This window comes from Perissodus microlepis, chromosome 8 (assembly GCF_051167445.1).
Source record: "Perissodus microlepis isolate ML-2025 ecotype Zambia chromosome 8, ASM5116744v1, whole genome shotgun sequence".
Taxonomy (NCBI): domain Eukaryota; kingdom Metazoa; phylum Chordata; class Actinopteri; order Cichliformes; family Cichlidae; genus Perissodus; species Perissodus microlepis.
The window spans coordinates 26,312,602-26,332,305 of NC_140468.1; the positions used below are offsets into that span (position 1 = coordinate 26,312,602).

The window sequence follows — 19,704 nt, forward strand, 5'->3', positions numbered from 1 at the left end:
GATTTCATACCATCAAGGTTAAAAGTGGTGCAAGAAGATTACAATAGGAACCTTTTATCCTCACAATTTACAACTTGGTATTTCTCCTGTCAGTACTATCTGCAGCATTTGGTTTAAAAACTCTACACTCACAAGGAAATGTTTTAAATTATTTTTAATAAGCTGTTAGATAATTATTTAAGGTTCTATTCATTAAAACATTTCATGAATGTTCTTAAAGTATGTGATTAAAAAAAAGATCAAAAATAAAATAATTTTGTTGCTGCACCTTTATTCCATATTCCATAAATGGCTACTTTTGATAGAATAATTACAACCTTTTTTTGCTCATGAGTTGCAACTTTTTTGAGTTTAAAGGACTGTGTTCAGTCTTGCAAAAAGCTAAGCAGTAATGGTGTGGATAAGAGAATAAGTAGCAGCCAGGTGCTGCTACTCAAATGCACTTGTTTAATTGATCATCAGGAGGTGTCACCAAAAAAAATACCACAGTCTTCCCAGGAGAGGGAGCAAATTTACCCTATGGTTCCCCAATGGTCAGAGAAACTGCAAAAGATGTACTCTTAGACACTACCGGCCTCAGTTAGCATGCTAAATATTAAAGTTCATGATAGTACAGTTAAACTGAACAAGAAGGACTTGTATGGAAGGGTTGTCATGCCAACCCATGCCCTCTGTATACCAAATTTTTCTAGAGTCAAAGTTCAGACCTCAAACCAATTGAGATGCTGTAGGTGGAGTAAGATGTGTGGCCTAAGCACACAGAACAGCTGAAAACAAAAACAGAAACAAAAAAGAATCGAGGTTTTGCCATGACCCAGTTAAAGTCCAGACGTCAACCCAATTAAATTTGCAATTGCTGACTGTGACTATATGACTTCATAAATTGCTGCAGATGTCTGTGACAGATTCACCTGCACACTAACACGGTGTTTCTGATTGGACTTCCTAGGTTGCTCCTCAAAGCTGGCATTGACATTAACAGAGCCACCAAAGCGGGGACGTCTTTGCACGAGGCTGCCCTCTATGGCAAAACGGATGTAGTACGGCTGCTCCTTGACGTAAGAAAAGAAGAGAAACATTGTATCTGTTAGTCTTATGAGCCATGTGGAAGGCTGTTTTTTTTTTTTACAACAAGTGTCAACATAAAGACTCTTCACAGAAACATCACACTATGTTTTCACCTGCTCAGTATTATTCTTTAATAAAGCAGATTGGAATTTAAGGGAGGGTTTGTTTTTAAAAGTCCGACTCCCACATAGCCGTTTTACGATCTGTATGTGTGTGTGTGTCTAGGCGGGCATCAACGTGAACATGCGCAACACCTACAACCAGACGGCTTTGGACATTGTCAATCAGTTCACCACTTCCACAGCCAGCAGGGAAATCAAACAGCTGCTGAGAGGTCGGTAGCTCATGAAATGGTGTCTTGATGTTGCACTGATACATTTGGGTAATTTGGCTTCTCTGGTTTAGAAATGTGATCAGGTGTTTTTTTCTTTCTTTCTTTCTTTTTTTTGCAGAAGCATCAAGCTCTCTTCAAGTTAGAGCAGTGAAGGACTACTGGAATCTCCATGATCCCACTGCACTTAACCTGCGGGCGGGAGATCTGATCATGGTACTGTTTTGTGTGTAAAAGTCTCAAAATGTTGTTTTATAGTTGTCATATTGTTTTTGTTCATTATTTTCATTGTCCTTGTTTATAGAAAAATGTAATTAAATGAAATTAATTTGAAAATCCCTAATATCACATTTAAAACAGTCATTATTATTCATTTCCTGGGAAAATTATGAAAGGAGAAGATTTCCTTATTTAATGAATTTAAAAACGTACTGAACAAAAATGTAACCGACATTTGTTTTTATAAATCAGTAGCAGCAGTTTTTGTTTGGTAAGATTTTGCAAATTGTTTAAGGAAGAGAAGTTTAATCATTTATTTTATTATAAAAATTTCAAGAAAAGTGTTTTTTTGTTTGTATATGCTGACATATATAATTCTTACAAATAAGAGCCAACACAAACATCGGAATCGGCTTGATTGAGATGAGAAAATGAGATGAATTTGTTAGGTGAAGTTATAGTGAAGCCTTGTTGTTAGGATTTGTGTGGTATGTTTTAGGGTAATTTCATGTACTCCAAAGCAGGAGACCACAGCAGAGGAACAGGCACAAACTTGCTGCTGCTGTGTCTCTCATTATCAGCATCATTATCACAGTTTGCTCTAATTCGTGTGTGCATGTCTTTATGTGCTCTCTGCTGTGTATTTTGATATATTTATGTGAGTCATAGTGACATCTGAGAGTTGTGTTTGAACTTGTATGCTGTTGTCTCTTACTCTGCCAGAAAGCAGAGGTGTTTGTTTTTCTTCTCTCGAGGCGCTTTGCTAATACTCACAATGAATAGATAGTGTATTTCCAGCCTACTGGCCCACTCATTATGGACTTAAGTGCATGCCTGTGGGTGTCGCAAACAACATGCATGCTTAAAGCTATTGTATTTTTGCTAACACATAGCATTTTTTTGTTTTAATCAACGCCCATAGTGTTCATATAACTGTATCAATTGCTGGGACTGTGAAGTATACCAAGACTAATGCCATTTGTAATGAAGTGTTCTCATGGTTTCTTGCTGACAGGTCCTGGAGCAGCACTCAGACGGCCGGTGGAAAGGTCACATCCATGACACCCAGCGGGGGACAGACCGGGTGGGCTTTTTCCCCCCTTCAGTGGTGGAGGTCCTCAGCAAAAGAGCAGGTAAATAAATAGCTTATACACACCTGCATAAACATCAGTAAACCTTATTAATAATTAACATTAATACACTCCAGAATATTTATGCAAGTATTATAGTTGTGCTCCTCTCAGTAGTTGTAGAGTTATCCAGTTAGCAAGACGGTGAACAGAGAGGATGGCACCTTGGTTTGCATCTTCAGTTTACAGTGGCATACTTTGAATTTTGTGTACATGGCAACCTGTATCCAGTCCAGTCCAACTCAATACATGCCATTGCCACAAGGTTTGCTGTGTCTCTTTGCTGGGATATTATCTTCGATCTATCCAACGTCGCCAGGTTGCACCTCAGATGGTCCAGGAGCTCAGTGATGCTTTGGTCCACATCTGGGAGGAGATCCTCTTGAACACTAAGCTATCCTATGTGCTTAAATGGATGCTTAACAACATCTGGATAATCATTTTCATTTGAATTCAATTTCAATTCAGTTCAATTTAGTTTTATTTATACAGCGCCAAATCACAACAACAGTAAGGTACAAACCCAACAATCATATGGCCCCCTATGAGCAAGCACTTTGGCGACAGTGGAAAGGAAAACCTCCCTTTTAACAAGAACATTTCCATCAAACTATGTGCCATCCCTTAATTGCTAACACATTACCCATTTCATATCAGTGTAGACATACAGCATGATTTTCTTTCACTGTTGAGAGCTGATGTGTTTTCAGAGTATTCCTTTAATTTTTTTGAACAGTGTACATGTTGCACTGTTCAATTTCACATGAAATACCAAGCCTAACTTTTTCATTTAATTTGTGTCATTTTATTTTTGTGTAATTATGTGTCAGGTCAAATTCATCCAGAATAGAAATTCCCAATAGTTTTACAAAATGTTAAAAAAACAAACAAAAAAACCCAGTGAACTAAAACATACTAAAAGGGCTCAGAAATACTGTGCCAGATCTCATATTCATATAATTATCTGAGACATGAAAATATCTGTCAATATATAGTTTCATATTTATTTATTTATTTATTTGTTTACTTATTTATTTTTGTAGTCCTGAAGTACCACCAGCCTGGGCAAACACATTTATAGTGGACATGAATTCAGACAACTGTATTTTGGTGTTGATAACACCTAATTTGACCCATGACGACTCTTATATATCTGGGCTACCAAAATATCTCCACACTTGTACACGAGCAGGATCTATCATGTTTGCAGACATGGCCACTGGAGAATTCAGCATGCTTGTAAATCAACAAATTTAATCCCTGTGAATATGAGCTCCTCACTTGTTTGCAGCTGTAAAACCCCCGACTTTCTAGCACAGAGAGACCAGCACAGTCAGGGCTCCAAAAACAGCTCCAGACATGAGTGCACACTTCTGTGTCTTCAACAAGCCAGTCTACACACTTACGCACACACACACACTCACACACACACACACACACGACAGTCTCACAGAGAAACACATTAATAGGATTACTATGGCCAGATTGCAAAGTGTCAGCTCAGTGTTAAAGCCTTCACAGTCTACATCGGGGTATTCTGTGTGTGGGCGTGTGTGTGTGAGACTGCTCATGCTTGAGGAAAGAGATGAAAGAAGAGAGTTCGCCTCAAAGTTGATGATGGGCTCTTTGCTTATGAGGCAAACTCAGCAGGTTGTGTGCACATGTGCAATAGTGTGTCTGAGCTCTGTGATAATGTCAGTGATGTCAGCAAACAGAGACCAATACCACACAAAGGAACAGTAAGCCTTCTCAGTGTCTTTGGTGATCTTAAACTTCCATTCAGCAGCCTGTTATGTAACTGTAGAGGGGATTTACAGTCAGTCTGTCTGTTTTTAGTTGTTGTTCCATGTACTCAATGAAAAAGAATACATGACGGAGACAAATGTTAAAGTTGATGATATTCATAGCTCTTCATTGCATGGTTAAAGAGCTTTCGATGCCTGTGCATGCATTTCAAACTGCCACCGAACACGCATGTGCATTATCTGCTTTCCCTCACTCATGCATGTCCACCTCAAACCAAACCTGTCTCCCTGGCCTTAGGGGGCACGCTCTTCCGCCAAGCTTCAATGCCTTGCAAACGACAACACTTTGTGTCCAGAGCTCCTCCTTCGAGTCACGGCCCTGCCCCTCAGACTGATGACTTATACATCCTTGGCTATGACCCTGCAGGTACACACACAGATGCACTCACCAACCTTTTCCCTGTTTTACCACCTGCGGTGGATTCACGTTATCCCAGGCAAGGAAAGGATTGTTGGACAGGAATGTTTCTGTCCATATGCTCCCAAACAGCACCCCAATCCCAGTTTTTTCTTGATGAAAAAACTTTCCCTGATGCTCTGTCAGCTTGATAGATCCAGTCCCAGCTCCGGTTCTGCAGTAGGCAGAGTGTACAGTGAACGTTTGTCTAAAGTGTGTGTGTTTATTAGGTGCTCCATTGGGCAGTCAGCTCTCAACCCCAGCTAGTTCTGCTAGCCCCACTCAGGAAATCTGGGTCCTCAGGAGCTCTCCCACTGGTAAGAGTGTGTGGTCCTAAACCCCTAATACCCCACCCACCGAAACCCCAATCGCCGGTGAACCTGTAGACCAGTCAAGTCACCACATTTTTGATAAACTGGGTCTTTTTAAAGAAGCTTATTCCTGTTTTATCCTTTTATATACCAGAGTTTTGACCTTACCATGCTAACCCTTCAAATCCCACCCCTCTGCTTTATACACATCTAACAATCCAGCAACCATAACCAGTTCTCTTGCAGCAGGACATTACTATGAGGGAGCAGCATGAAGGTCTCTTTTTAAGTTCTTCTTCTTTTAAGCATGTTGGAGCTTCCTCTTATTCTCTGAAAATCTCCACAGCAAACATATTAATGTTTTTCTTCTACTATGTAATATATATTCAGTTATTTCCTGAACAGAGAGAATGTCGATTCCACTAAAACATAATGTTTTAATATTTTCATAAACGTTGAAAATTCTTTACATACATAAGAAGCTTGATATTAGCATCTTTTTGTTAAATATGGAGCTAGTGGCAGAGCGTGATTAGCCTTGCTTAGCATAAAACAACTTACTAACAAACACCTTGCATCGATTAAAACTGTATGGTGAGGCTAGAAGTCCTTCAGTAATAAATAGGACTTTGTTAATAGTTTTTATGTATTTATTTATTTACTTATTTTTAGCACAGTAGTCAACACATATAAATATATAACCTATAAACTGTCGGCTACAATTGTCTCCTAACTCAGACACTCCACAGGTCTCCTGTCAGTCTGTCATCTCTCTCTGTTTTGCTTTCTTTGCTCTTCTCAGGTGACAGAAACAGTGTCGGCAGCGCTGGCAGTGTTGGTAGCAGCCGCAGTGCAGGGAGTGGTCAGAGCTCAGAGAGCGGCCACAAACAGAATGGGATTCATTGCTGCCACAACAATGACGCTAGCAAGGTCAGATATGCACAGAGACAACCAAGGTGGACACTAAAAAACAAGGAGATGCTCTGCTTCATATGTCTACAGTAGACATTTTCACTAACAGTAACAGAAATGAACAAAGTGTGGAGGATGTCAGTAATGCACTAAAGTACTTTTTTCTATCGTTGAGTACGCCTTTGTTTTGTGTGTGCAGCTGGCTCCCTCTGCTGGTGAATCAAGGGACCGCGTTATAGGAGTGGACCACAGCAAACAGGTTGATGGATCCACAGGTTAGTCACCGAATGAAACATCTGTCATCTTCTTACTCTGTTTGACAATAATAATAATTCTGTTAGCTGTGATTCTTCCAAGGTCCCGACTTTCTGAAGGTCTTTCAAAGTTTTTCTTTTGCGGGTTGGCTGCTTTTTCAGTCCAGTTCTTTTACCTGACCTTTTAAATGGTAGATGGTAAATGGACTGATTCTTATATAGCGCTTTTCTACTCACCCGGAGTACTCAAAGCGCTGTATGCAACATGCCACATTCACCCAATCACACCCATTCTCACAAGCACTTTCTCTATACATAGTGCTTTCTAGGTACATTCACACGATGGATGCATCAGAGAGCAACCTGGGGTTAGTATCTTGCCCAAGGATACTTGACGTGCAGACTGGAGGAGCCAGGGATCGAACCACCAACCTTCCGATCAGTAGATCGGGGGTGGCTCTACCTCCTGAGCTACAGCCACCCGATTTTTCTTTTACAGAAGAATGTTTTTTTGTTTCTTTATCTACTTAATACTGGCCTATGAATCTTTCAACCATAAAAAGGTTGTATCTTTAGAAACCACGGGGCTGCTGTGTGCAGGGATCATACAGCATTGTTCTGCTGTTTTTGTTGATGGTCTGAAAGGAAATGAGATGGAGGGGGACAGTAAATGCTTACCATACTTTACTTCACCACTGAAGCCAATAAAACCAGCATCTTCTTTTATCTACACAAGCCATAAAAGCCCAGATCACTACTTCACAAGAAACACTAAAGGCCTGGAGAAATGTGCTCTGCTGTCAGGTATAATGGCAGGTGCAGGATTGCATGTTTACAGTATTTTCAGAACTTAAGTTCATTCTGCTGAGATAAGGCTTTTCAAATGTTAACACTCGAAGAAGCAGAGAATTCCCATTGACCTCAGGGTGAATCGGAAGGGGGGGTTAAAGTGCAGGAGAACAGGGAGGAGACAGGGAGCATCAGGAGCAAAACACATCTGTTAAATGCTTGAGAAAGAGGAAAGAAGACAGGGAAGAGGAGCTGATGTCTGCCCTGCACGAAGAATAGGTGGAGGGAAGGATGAAGTGTGAGACATCAGGAGCTCTCCTGCTCTCGTTTTTTCTCAGGGGTAAGACCGTTGTTATAATTTGACATGATGTTTGACGTTTTGTCAGAGGAGAAAGGGTTCGATCCTGTTTTAAAGGACCCACTGCATTCCAAGTTTTTGGTTAATGTTTCATTGGGAATCACCTTATTGGTGCAGAAATATAATTTTATGCCTGCCAAACTTTGTTATCTTTGACATTTTTGATAGATTCAGCTAAAGAAATGGGAAAGAAATTGTGTTTTTGCCACAGACTGATAGTTATTGTCAATATTTCAACCTTTCTTTCTTTGCTTGTTGTCTGTTGTGTGCAGATAAAAGATAAATAAATAATAAGATGAAAAACTGTTTTACATTTTATCATTGAGTTAGGTTCCTCTTATGCTGTACTTGAATGAGTCATGGTCAGACTTAAGTGGCTTAAAAAAACAAACAGTTGGAAATAGTTGGGTGCAAAGACTGGAAAACAAGTGAAAGCCCTTCAGGAAGCCTGGAGATACCAATCTTGCTTATGGGTTAAGGACCTACAGCCCTGTCAATCTCTCCTACAGTAACTGCCTGTCTGCTGTAATCTCCTCCATGCTCTTGAGACTATGCCGGGAGACACAGCAAACCTTCTGGCAATAGCATGTATTGAGTTGGACTACCTGCACAACCTCTATTCCTATCCAAATACAAAACTAGTGAAAAACAGTCAGAAAAGCTGAGGAGAGAAAAAAATGTCAGTTGCCTCAACCTTTAAAACCATTCTTGATTTGATGGGTGATCACTAACCTAGAAATGTAACTGACTGTATTTGAATTGTAGTTGTACTTTTCCACAGTACAATTACACAAATTCCTCATCTCTTTCCATCTTGTACAAAGAGCATGTCGCAAGAAGCATGACTGCGTTGTTTTGATCGGTGATTATCATGCTGAATAAGTTAACTCATCTCCCAGGAACATCTTGACAGTGCAGTGTCTTATATTACTTATTGTCCTGTTACAAGGTGTATCTGTGTGTCTGTAAGAGGTCTTAAATAAAAGTTATTGAGAACTGAAAAGATCAAATGTTGTTGTGAGAAAGGACTAGAAGAGCGGGAAAAAAAGACTCAGCCTTGGGCAAGAAGAGAAGTGAAATTGGAGCAGTTGGCAACAAAGTATCATTCCTCTGAGATCTGAGTATATAATGACTGTAAATAAGATGAGTGAGGGGTGTATGAGATCTTCAGCTTCAGCTTCACTCACCTGGAGAGTCGTGACAGCCCCACTCAGTCACACAGCTGCTTGGAAAAGAATGATTTAACATGACTCAACTAATGCAGACCGGATTGATCTCTTGCTGTCACAAAGCAGAATCTTGTTACTTTGAAAACATGGCTGTCTTTTTTTTGGGTTCGTCTTGTTTTTCCTCCAGTGTCTGTCTTCCTCCACGCACTCATCGCGAAACACATCCCACAGGATTAATTGTGTGTGTTTTTTAGGTGGCTCCCGCCAACAGGTTAACGGCACTCCTCAGAAAGGCTTTGTGAGGCCTGAACAGCTTTTGGAAGGCAAGGTGAGCTGAGTTTTAGAGTTGTGCAAGTTTGCATAAATGTTTCCTGCACACAGATGTTTTGGAAATGAATCTCCTCTCTGTCGTTAGGATTTAGAAGCTATCTACCAGTGGCTGTGTGGGTTCCAGCTCGAGCAGTACACGTCCAGCTTCATCAGTGCAGGATATGATGTACCCACCATCAGCAGAATGACCCCCGAGGTGTGTATTTATGTTACAATTTTCAGCATTTTTAGCTCTATGCCATTAGACTTTTCTTTGTTCTTTGTACTTTTAAGATGTGTTTGTTTTTTGCTTCTTCTTTTTTTACATAAAACCTTGGGATGACTGTTTTGTGAAGTAATATGAAAATGAATTGGTTCCATTTCAGCCTGAAACCCTCTGAGCCTGATATGTATGTTTTAAAAAAAGTTTAAGAAGTCCATTGAAAACTTGACATGACTGTAACTAAAGCACTCTTTCTTTACACTCTTTTTTTTACAGATGAAAAAAATGATTTCTCTTGGCTAAAGTACAGTTATTTAATTGATTTGTTGTTGATTCTTTCATTTGTTGGTTATGTTAATGATTCACTCATTATTTGCGTGGATATTCTTCAGGATCTTACAGCTATCGGAGTGACCAAACCAGGCCACAGGAAGAAGATATCGATGGAGATTAGCAAGCTGAGCATTCCTGAGTGGCTCCCAGATTACATTCCTGTGAGAAATCAGTCCTCCCTCTTATTTGCCATATACGTCATGTAAACAGCTGGCTCTCTTGCAGTCATTGTAAATTTTGTCTGTGTTGTCGTGTTCAGTCGGACCTGGGGGAATGGCTGAGTGTGATTGGATTGCCTCAGTACCAGAAAAGATTGTGTGACAATGGCTATGACTCCATTGCCATTGTCAAGGACATCACCTGGGAGGACCTGCAGGAGATAGGCATTACTAAACTGGGTGAGGAATTTCTATAATTTTCTATAATAACTTCTGCTAATAACTTCTCTGATCGGTGACTGGTCCGGGGTGTACTCTGCCTCATAGGCTTTGAAACTGAATCTTTTGTGTGCTGTGACTGCTTGTGACATTGTCAAAGCACAGAAGGGGCAGTATTTGGAAATGTTTGATCACTTTTATTAAATCTTTTTGAGCTCTGTAATAAATAAATAAATATGTGTGTTTCAGGTCATCAGAAGAAACTAATGTTAGCAGTGAAGAGACTGTGTGACCTGCATCGCTCTCGTAACCATGCCGAAAGAACCGGAGGCGAAACTCTCAGACGAAAGCTGCCTGCTGCTCTCGAGCTGGTGGCTATCGAACACACGCCGACACACAATGCTCAGGCACACGCTGACACTCCATCCAATGACTGTTGCTCCTCCCCTCGTACTCCCAGAGCCCTCCTTTCCTTCCAGGACAGCGAGCTAAGCGTGGAGCTACAGAGTGCAATGATGGGAAAGGCGGGTGGAGGTCCTGCTGAGATGTTCAGCATTAAAGGTGTGTCCTCTGCTGCAGGTGGAACTGCCATGTCAGTCAGTCAAGAGAGCATTGGCATGCGTTCGCGGGGCTCAGGGAAATCTGGGAACTCTGGAAATGTAAATTTGGCTCATTGTCAGGATCAGCAGGCCGTACTGTCTTCAGCCAGGACATCGAGCCGGTCTGAGGAGAGTTTAAGTAGTGGTGCAGGGGAGGAGGTGAAGAGTGGAAGAAGCAGTCCTGGAGGCAGAAGTAGACAGAGACCCAGTGAGTCATGGGTGCATCAGAGTCAATCTGCTATCCCAAATAAAATCCCCTTCTCCCCTCTCACACCTCCACTGACCCCCAGCAAGATGCCCCGCTTTGCCTACCCAGCTGTCCCACCTAAAGCCAAACACTTCCAGTCTCCTAACCGCCCTTATCAGCCTCAACAACACCCACAGCAACACCCACCCTCCTCCCCATCTTCACCATCCCCGCAAGCTTCCCCGACACAGAAGGCTTTCAGTTATATCCAAGCTCAAGCAGAAGTAGTCAGTGGGGCTCCACGACTACTTTCCAAGCCACTGCCTGGGGCTGTCCCGCTGCTGGGGCCCTTACTTGTACAGGGCCCAGCCAATGAAACTCAAAAAGGCCCACAAAAGAAGCGCTCGCAAAGCCTGAATCGCTATGCTCTGTCAGATGGTGAGCCAGATGAAGACGACAATCCCACTTCCCCTTGTACCTCTGCTTCCTCTGCGGTCATGCCATCTTATGCCACCATGTCACGCAGGCCGGGACGTGGCCATGCAAGTCCTCTAGGGGCCCAACGTCACATCAACCGTAGCCACTCCTTTGCCGTGCGCTCTCGACGCAAAGGTCCGCCTCCACCCCCACCTAAGAGGATGAGCTCGGTAAACGACACCCGTGTGTGTCAACCAGGACACCACCAAGGAGTGGAGCCAGAGGTGAAGGAAGGGGTAGAGACGGAGAGTGCAGGCAGTGTGAGGAGTATCGCAGCCAGGCTTGAAGGCAGCAGCAGCAGTAGCCCATCTAGAAGAATAGATATACCACCAGCCCACCTCCCTGTTTCACCTGCATTCAGCCCTGTTTCCTCACCAATCCCACGTGGATTTCCTTCACACACCATCACTCAGCACTCCAAACCTGTCCCAGCCTTGGGTCTCGGGGGCCTTAGGAGGGTAGGAAATGAAAGGACAGAAGGAGACTTCAATAGACAAAGAGGTAGAAGTACAGAGAGAGACTCTGGTGAGGAAGAGAAAGCAAAGAAAATTGAACACATATCAAAGAGTGCTGCTGCATCTCCCAAGCACAGGTCCAAGGACTATCTACCGTTTGCTGAAGAAGGCAACCTGACTGTCAAACAGCGACCCAGGATAGCAGTCGTTAGTCAGCCAGGTGCTGAAGTTAAAACTCCTTCAGAGGCAGTGCAGACCCCAAACAGCCTTGAACTCCCAGAGTTCAATCTAAAGGAGTCTGACACGGTGAAAAGACGGCACAAACCCAAAGACAAAGACGCGTCCACTCCTGAAGAGGTTAGCACCCCACACAGAAACAACAAGCACCCAGAACCCAACAGCCTCCACACGCAAAATGACATCAGTACACTGAGTGACGATGAAGCTCAGAGGCCACACAATGTTTTCCAGAGGATAGGATCAATGGGAAAAGGCCCAAAGCCTCCAGTGTCCTCAAAACCTTCCAGTCCCCTCAAACAAACCCCCAACAGCAAACCAACAACTCCTCAAAAAACTGTTTCGCCATTGCAACCAAGTGGACAAACAGCCATCCCTAACCTCACGAGCGTACAGATTCACACAGTCTCCCCAAAGCTGAAAAGCAACATGTACATTCAGACTTGTATGTCCAGTCCAAAGCCTGTGAAACACAGACAGACCTTCACGTCCGAACCTGAGAGTCCACAGAAAGCCGTCGCTGTGTCAAGACTCCCTCAGAACACCTATGCAGCAACAGCAGGTAACAATGAAAAGAAGATATAATACCAACAAGGCCATCAGTGACCCATCTAGGGTCAAGCTTGGCTTTTGTTTTAGCCACATGTTGAGTAAGCACATTTTCAAATCCACTCTTTCAGATTAATTTTGGCATGACGGTTTTATTGTTAAAGCTTTTAAAGTTGCTATAAAAATGGCTGGTTACATAACCCAGTCCCTACACTAATTCTAGATGGGCGACCAGTGATCTGGTGGATGTTAAGAGGTTAAACTTGTTTCCTAACAGCGAGCTTCTTTTTGATGGTTACATAATATTTATTGTTCCTCAGGTCTGAATCTCAGCATGGCTCAAAGTGTTGCCTTTGCTGCTCCACCGTCACCATTGCTGAACTCTTGCTGCCCACCCTCGGCACTACCCAGTCAGCCACGAAAAGGATGGGTAACTCCGCCTGGTGTGGCCAGTGTGGAGATGCTGGCCCAGAAGAAACTAGAGCAAACTAGTACATCACTGGAAGCTGCTCTCAAAGTAGTGGAGACCAAACTGGCACAGGGGAGCAATGTGGACGGGTAAGAAGTATTGTATTGGTGTAGTTGGGGTGGTGTGCTTTACCTGGAATGATAATATTGTGCTCTTCATACTGATTGCTGAGCTGTGGTACCGCGGTAAACTTTGGTTTGCACTGGTTGTTTGAACTGTTCCTTGTGAACATGCAGCAGATCTGACAGATCAGCTGCTGGGCTGTAACTAAAGTCCCAGTAAGGTGACTCTTAATACAAAAGCGCAAATGTTCAAGAGCTTCCATTCCTGCAGTGATTTGTGACTTACTCATTGACAGTGGGATGAAAGTACTGGGAAAAATCAGCAGATTAATCAAGTGCTGTCAAGAGCACAACGAGCTAAATTTTGTTGTAAATGCTGTTAACTAGTGAGGACACAGTCTACAAGCTTTAGAGCTTGAAGACTGTGTCCTCACTAGTTTACTGTTGTCAGTTTATATAACCTGTGGAAAACTTGAAATCATGAATCTCCAAAGAAAAAAACAAAACAAAATTTCTTTTTCAGTTTTTCTTTTGTCTTCTTTGTTTTAGCACCTGCCCTCTTTTTGGGGGCATGTAAGCGTTTTTCAAGTTTTTAAAATTGAGAGAAGGCCAAATGTTATCACTGATAGAAACATGTAGTCTCAGTGTAGTTGGCACTGCACTGCTCATGCTAACTCTAAATTTAGCAACAGGGAAAATGCCAAAAACATCTGCAGAATTCAGTGAAGGTCCTCGGTGAGCTAATTGAGTTTTCTCTTTGTAGAGCATTAACTTTGTCCTTTGTTTAGTTCTCTAGTTATTTGTTGCTCCACACTGATGAAAAGAGAGGTTACTAGAGTAAACCTGGTTCTCTTTCAAACCTCGCTTGGTATTCCACTTTGGAAAGCGCCCTTTGGCATGACCCCCTTTATAACAGCCCTTGGACCCATACCAGACGAAGTAGTTCTTCCTGATGTCCATGCAAATGGGCGCTGCAATGAGCCAAACTCAGTTTGCAAGGTTATGATAGTAGCCAAGGTTGTCTGTCAAACCTCTCTTGGTAGCTCACTATGGTAGATGTAGACCCCTCTCAGATTGCATGGTCCAAACACTATAACTTCTCCACCCAGGAAGAGCACCACCTCACACAAATTTAAGAGCCCACAGTAAGCACTGAGTGTGCCAGTGAAGGTTAATGTTAAGGCAGTAAAACCTAACAAATGTATGTGGAAATTTCCAGCTAGCAGCTGCACAGATGCTCCTGCCAAGAAACACCCTTAAAAAGGGCCCATGAGGTAGAATGTGCACGCAGGTGCGCAGGAGGTTGCTATCCCTGGCATTCATATGCCATCACAATATCGTCTACCACCCACTGTGACAGCTGGTATAGGCTTCTATGTGCCAAGGAGCCTGGAACACATAGAGCTGATTGCTTTTTACAATTCCCTTATTTCTGTCTACATAAATGCATAATTCTCAGACAGGACACAGCGAATTAAGCCGCCTCTCGTTCTCATCAGCAGATGGCAGGGGTGAAAAGCTTATAGCCTGAGAGCGAGGTAACAATAGGTAGACTCCCTAACCTTAGGCGCAGAGGCTGGGTTAAGGCGCAGAACCACTTTACTATAGTTGGGTTTATCTCTGAAGTACACACTATTTGCCATCATAAGGTCAGCATGTGGAAAGAATGAGCGGTCTCAGTCAGCCTGAAAGGGAGACCAGACTCATTTAAATTTAGCCTTTCAAATGTCAGGCTGAGAAAATTAACTCAAATGCTGATGACAAATCTGTCTGCAAGGCCTAGTCACTGCACAAGGCAGTGGCCATGAATGATTGTGGAGCAGACAAGCTAGCTCCATGGCCAAGCTGTTTCAGTGCCTCACCCAGCTCAGTACTGAGGGCATGTGGCTGAGGGAATGAATACAGCAGCATTCCCGTGAGAGGGTCTAGTTTTATCCATAATCACTAATACTCAGCCTTGAGAGCTAGCAATAGCTTCACAAATACAAACACAAGCTTCCTTGACGTGCTAGCTTTGTTGCAGACCCACGTGTTATAATGTCACAACCGCTCGTAGAAGAATAATATTTTCCACCTATTTATTCATCCATTCTCTTCTACTTATCCTTATCAGGGTCACGGGAAGCGTATCCCAGCAACCATGGGGTGAAAGGTGTTATACACCCGGGACACAATGCCAGTCTGACGCTAAATCTTGCGATGAAAATATTACAGTGTCATAAAATTCCTGAAACAAGAAAAGCTAATGTTTGAGGATCAGCAAACAGTTAAATGGATAATCCTGTTCCAGGACCACAGAGGAGCTTTAGTGATCTTCACAGGAAAGAAAGCAAACATGCCTGATGTGGGGACAGGGGCTAAGATAAAAGGGGGGACCCCATGTCCTTAAAGTGATTGGTCTGTTTTAGACAGACATGGTTGTAGTGGGGCTTCTGTGATTGTGCATGCCAGAGTGCTTGACTACAAGCTACACGAAACCATGCATTCATATAGTGCTTTTTTCTCTATACTATACACTATACAAACACTTTATCTCACATTCATAGCTTTTCTGAATCACCAGTTAATTTGACAGTTAGCTTAACTGTTTTTTTACTTCACATTGTCCCATCTGTTTCCTAGTGGGGGCACCACAGTGAAGGCAGCAGGCAATATTCTGGATGACATTGGCAACATGTTTGATGACCTGGCCGACCAACTGGACGCCATGTTGGAGTGACCTCCCAACTTCTGTCCTGCACACAGAAAAAGTTTCTGTCTCAAGGGAGCAGCAGACAGAAATCCGAACAGTGAGCACGGGGTCAGAGGGAACCTTAGATGCTGGGAAGAACAGAGAGCGTGGAGCTCAGCACTTCCTGGGGTTTAAGATCAATCAGTTTGTGAATATTTGAGGACTTTCCTGCACAGCTTTTCCTCTGTTTCTGAACGTGAGCACTTCGCCTTAGGACACACACCTGGGAAAGTTATTGGAGGGAGTACAAACAGCCGCCAGAAGAGCTTCCCGATGTTGTTCAGTATCTTCAGTATCACTAAAAGGGAATAAGAGTCCATTGTATCCATGTAACCTGTGTATATACAGACACGTGTTTATGTGTGTAGTCAAATATCTTTATACTGAACATATTGACCTGTGATTATATTTATACTTATATATGTTGGGTTTTTTTAACCAAAAGAGTTCCTATTGGCTGCTTTAACCCATTCTATTGTATATTAGCAAGATGATCTAATATGTATATTTTGCTGCTTATGGTCTGTAGCATGGGGAAATGATTGTTTAATATAGGGAAAGAATCATATTTCATAAATGTACATTGGATTGGTGTGGACCTGTTTTAACACAAGTGTTTTTTGTTGTTGTTCTTTAAAGCACTGTTACTGTCAGTAAAAACAGATGCTTATCGGTTTTAAAGTTATTTAGTAACAGAGCTCATCTCAGGTTGGTATGGTACCGTCAGCATGCTGTTTCATTTCAGCAGTGGCCAAAACATTTCGTGGAAGGCAACATGTTAATGAACTCAGAGTGACTGAACATGGAGTCTTCATTTGCTGCCAAAATGTTTAATTGGCGTATTAACTGATAGTTATATATTTGATTATATATTTAAATGAACAAACTCGATGTGAATTTGACATCAAATTTTTAAGAGGCTTTAAATTTTTTAGAACATTGTCTCTCCCATTTTAATTTCACAATCAATCGTTTAGCATTTCCTGTTTCCATTTTTTTCGTTCAGTGTTAAATGTTGTTCCAGCAGTGTTCAGACTAAATCCCACAGAGGTTTTATGTGCCAGATTTCTGACAACATTTAGCAATTAGTTGCTTTTGTCTTACACTCTTATAGGTCTTTGAATGCAGTATAGGCTCACAAAATATGTCACAAACACTCTGTGGCGGGGCAGGGGAGGGGCTGGCCCAAATGGTGGCTGAGCTGGTGACCACATGGAGGGAGCAGGCGGCGGTGTTGCGCTGAGAAGTGGATGAACTGCAGGACCAGACCGAGTGCCGGATGCACGTGATTATGATTCTGGCGGCTCGGCTCAGTTCCTGGCCAACACCGCTGCCGGCGCACCACAACTGTATGGGAGTGGCAGGTGTCCGATCTGCTCCGGTCCCCAGGGTGAGGCCAGCCAGGATGCCGTCTGCCTCCACACCCGTACCCACTCCTCAGGTGGAAGCAGCTGGTGCATGCTGGTGCCTGCACCCATTCCTGCTCCCCGGAGGAGGGCCGCTGAGCAACCTCCGCGTCCACCACCAGCTCACTCACCTGCTCAGCCGGGGCCGGAGAAACTGTTTGTTGTTAAAGAAGAAAATAGAAGACTTAGTTTGTTGGATCAAACTGGTTTAATTTGTAGAACTGAGTTGTAAATTGAGAAAATGATTACTTTGAGTTTTGTATCAGTTAAATTACTCTGGCATACTTCAGCCTCCGTAGTAGCAGGGACCAGTCTCAAAACTGTAAATAACCAGCAAAGTTTGATAAGAACTTCACTTTGGATTTTTGTTCTTCTGTTTGTTTGTTCTCTAAGAACAATCGCTTGTTCCTGCTGCAGTGAAGACATTTGTCAGCAGATGCTAAATCTATTGTAGCACTGACAGTTACTCCTGTACCAATTCACTTTAAAATTCTTTTAAAAAAAGCTGTTGCATGACTCAATACTTCGCTTACTATCCAGTGGAATATCTGTTTTTGAGCCATTCTTTTTTTAATTGGGCTATTTTAGAAAAGTCATTACCTTCAGCCATCTTTAGGCTTCCTCCTTTTACTCCTCTGCACGCCTTCATTTTAAAAATGGAGTCGAATCTCTCTCCCAAAACTTTGCTGGGAAGATTTGGTTAATGGAAGCTGGCATGTTTTTACATTTTTTAAGATACCAAGCATGTTCACATTCATGCAACAGCTTTTTTCTCTGTGGTTTCGATCTTCTGTTTTGTTTATTAATGTTTCCTTCTGAATTCTGTGTCAAACCAGAAATAATTAAAGGGATTTGTACTGACAGGGTGCTGTTGTTTTGCTTGTCAATATAAAATATGCATTACTATTTCAAGATTTTTCATTTGTTTTGCCATTCTCATTCAGAGCTTTTGATGTGCCATATAGTTGATGCATACATTGTTTACAGTTTACAGCTGATCCATAACCTCATCTCTGTACATTTAGCAGCTTTTTGTGTTCAGTCACATCTTATGGCTTTAATTTGCATAAGATAATTGAAGGAATATGTAATTTTTTTTTTCTTTTGGGGCTGTAGAAGCAGCTGTAAGTACATCATCACCATAAAAGGTTGATATGGTGATAGCAGTAATATATGTAGGTAATATAGTTTGGCTGTTAGCAATAAAGGGAGTGTGAACTTACAAGGCTAGTTCACACAACAGTCACCTCATGTCCCTTTATATTGTTGGGTAAAGACACAATTATTACCACTGTTGTCTTTCTCCACCATTATGTTATTTTTCTGTGGCCCAGAGGCTTAATAAAACAAACAAAAACCCTGATTGGATATGATGGGAATCACCATGAAATGGAGCATTATATGCATCATTTGACTCCTCTGCACAAAATGATCTCTGAGTTCTGCCTCCTCCAATCAGTGACTGAATCAGAGGATGTTGTTAGAATAGATTAAAAAGAATATCAAACAACAGAATAATGGGCAGTTAGGAATAAAAATAGATTATTGCAGCTCAGCTCACTGAGCAGTAAAATAAACACTTTATTTCAAATGAATCATTGAAACATTGTGTGCTTTTGTTGATGTTTAAGGTAATGGCTGCACATTAGAGCTCTGAAACTGGATACATTTAAACATTAAAGGTTACTGTCCCATAGCCTATTAGAGACGGAGACATTGTTTTAGTTTATCGGCAAATCTAAACTATGTGTTTTTTTTCCCTAGTAGATGCAATTTTAGCAGTTCAAAATAGACTTGGCAGAATATTCAAATCAAGTGCAAATACATTTATAGATTTTTTTGCACCACCACCAAAGTACATGCACATTCCAGTTCCAATGTTATGCACAGCTAGCATTTGCCCAAAGTCAAAGTTGACAACAGCGGCCTGTGACATCACTATGAGTCCATAACAGGCTGACGTCAGCACGTTGTAATATAAAATTGTGGAACATCAACGTTTTAGGATAGCCCTTCTCTCTGAGTGCTCCTGTTAAACTTGCTTCATAGTCTGCTCCTTAGTACTCTACAAATGTGGTAAATACAAACAGAGATGAACAGACGTGTAAAACCTAGTACATCCCACAATTCAGGAGGCCACTGCTATTGTGATTTGGCACTATATAAACAAAATACAACTGAATTTTGGGTCAATCAATTTATGGTTGGCAACATTTCTCAATATAAAGTGTTAATATCACCTCTGTGATGAATATTTCATTTCTACCTCAGGAATTAAGTGATTCCCACTGAGCTGCGTATGCTTTCACAGCCTGTATAAAACACAGTGAGGACCAGTGAGGCCACCCTTCAGAGGAAACTCATTTCTGCCGCTTGTATCCGCGATATCGTTCTTTCGGTCACTGCCCACAGCTGGTGACCATAGGTGAGGGTAGGGACGTAGTAAATCGAGAGCTTTGCTTTTACACTCAGCTCTCTCTTCACCACGACAGACTGAAGACATATAAAGGTGAAATATCTAAGATGTGCTTTGTTGGACATCTGCAA

At 42.1% G+C, this 19,704-nt stretch overlaps 1 protein-coding gene across 3 annotated transcripts in view; it reads left to right on the forward strand.

Annotated features, from left to right (window-relative positions):
- Positions 1-18,020, forward strand: part of caskin2a (CASK interacting protein 2a) — a 53,197-nt gene extending 35,177 nt beyond the window's left edge. Inside the window, exons 8-22 of one of the 3 annotated variants that reach the window (XM_084938438.1) lie at positions 950-1,058; positions 1,294-1,402; positions 1,521-1,615; positions 2,634-2,751; positions 4,792-4,920; positions 5,181-5,267; positions 6,064-6,191; positions 6,373-6,448; positions 8,998-9,071; positions 9,159-9,269; positions 9,668-9,769; positions 9,868-10,006; positions 10,235-12,502; positions 12,810-13,047; positions 15,643-18,020. In XM_084938438.1, the coding sequence (XP_084794564.1) occupies positions 950-1,058; positions 1,294-1,402; positions 1,521-1,615; positions 2,634-2,751; positions 4,792-4,920; positions 5,181-5,267; positions 6,064-6,191; positions 6,373-6,448; positions 8,998-9,071; positions 9,159-9,269; positions 9,668-9,769; positions 9,868-10,006; positions 10,235-12,502; positions 12,810-13,047; positions 15,643-15,739 (3,880 nt within the window). In that variant the 3' untranslated portion in view covers positions 15,740-18,020. The remainder of the gene's footprint in view (positions 1-949; positions 1,059-1,293; positions 1,403-1,520; positions 1,616-2,633; positions 2,752-4,791; positions 4,921-5,180; positions 5,268-6,063; positions 6,192-6,372; positions 6,449-8,997; positions 9,072-9,158; positions 9,270-9,667; positions 9,770-9,867; positions 10,007-10,234; positions 12,503-12,809; positions 13,048-15,642) is intronic. The other 2 variants (XM_084938439.1, XM_084938440.1) reach the window with 2 other exon arrangements.
- The last annotated feature ends 1,684 nt before the right edge of the window (positions 18,021-19,704 follow it).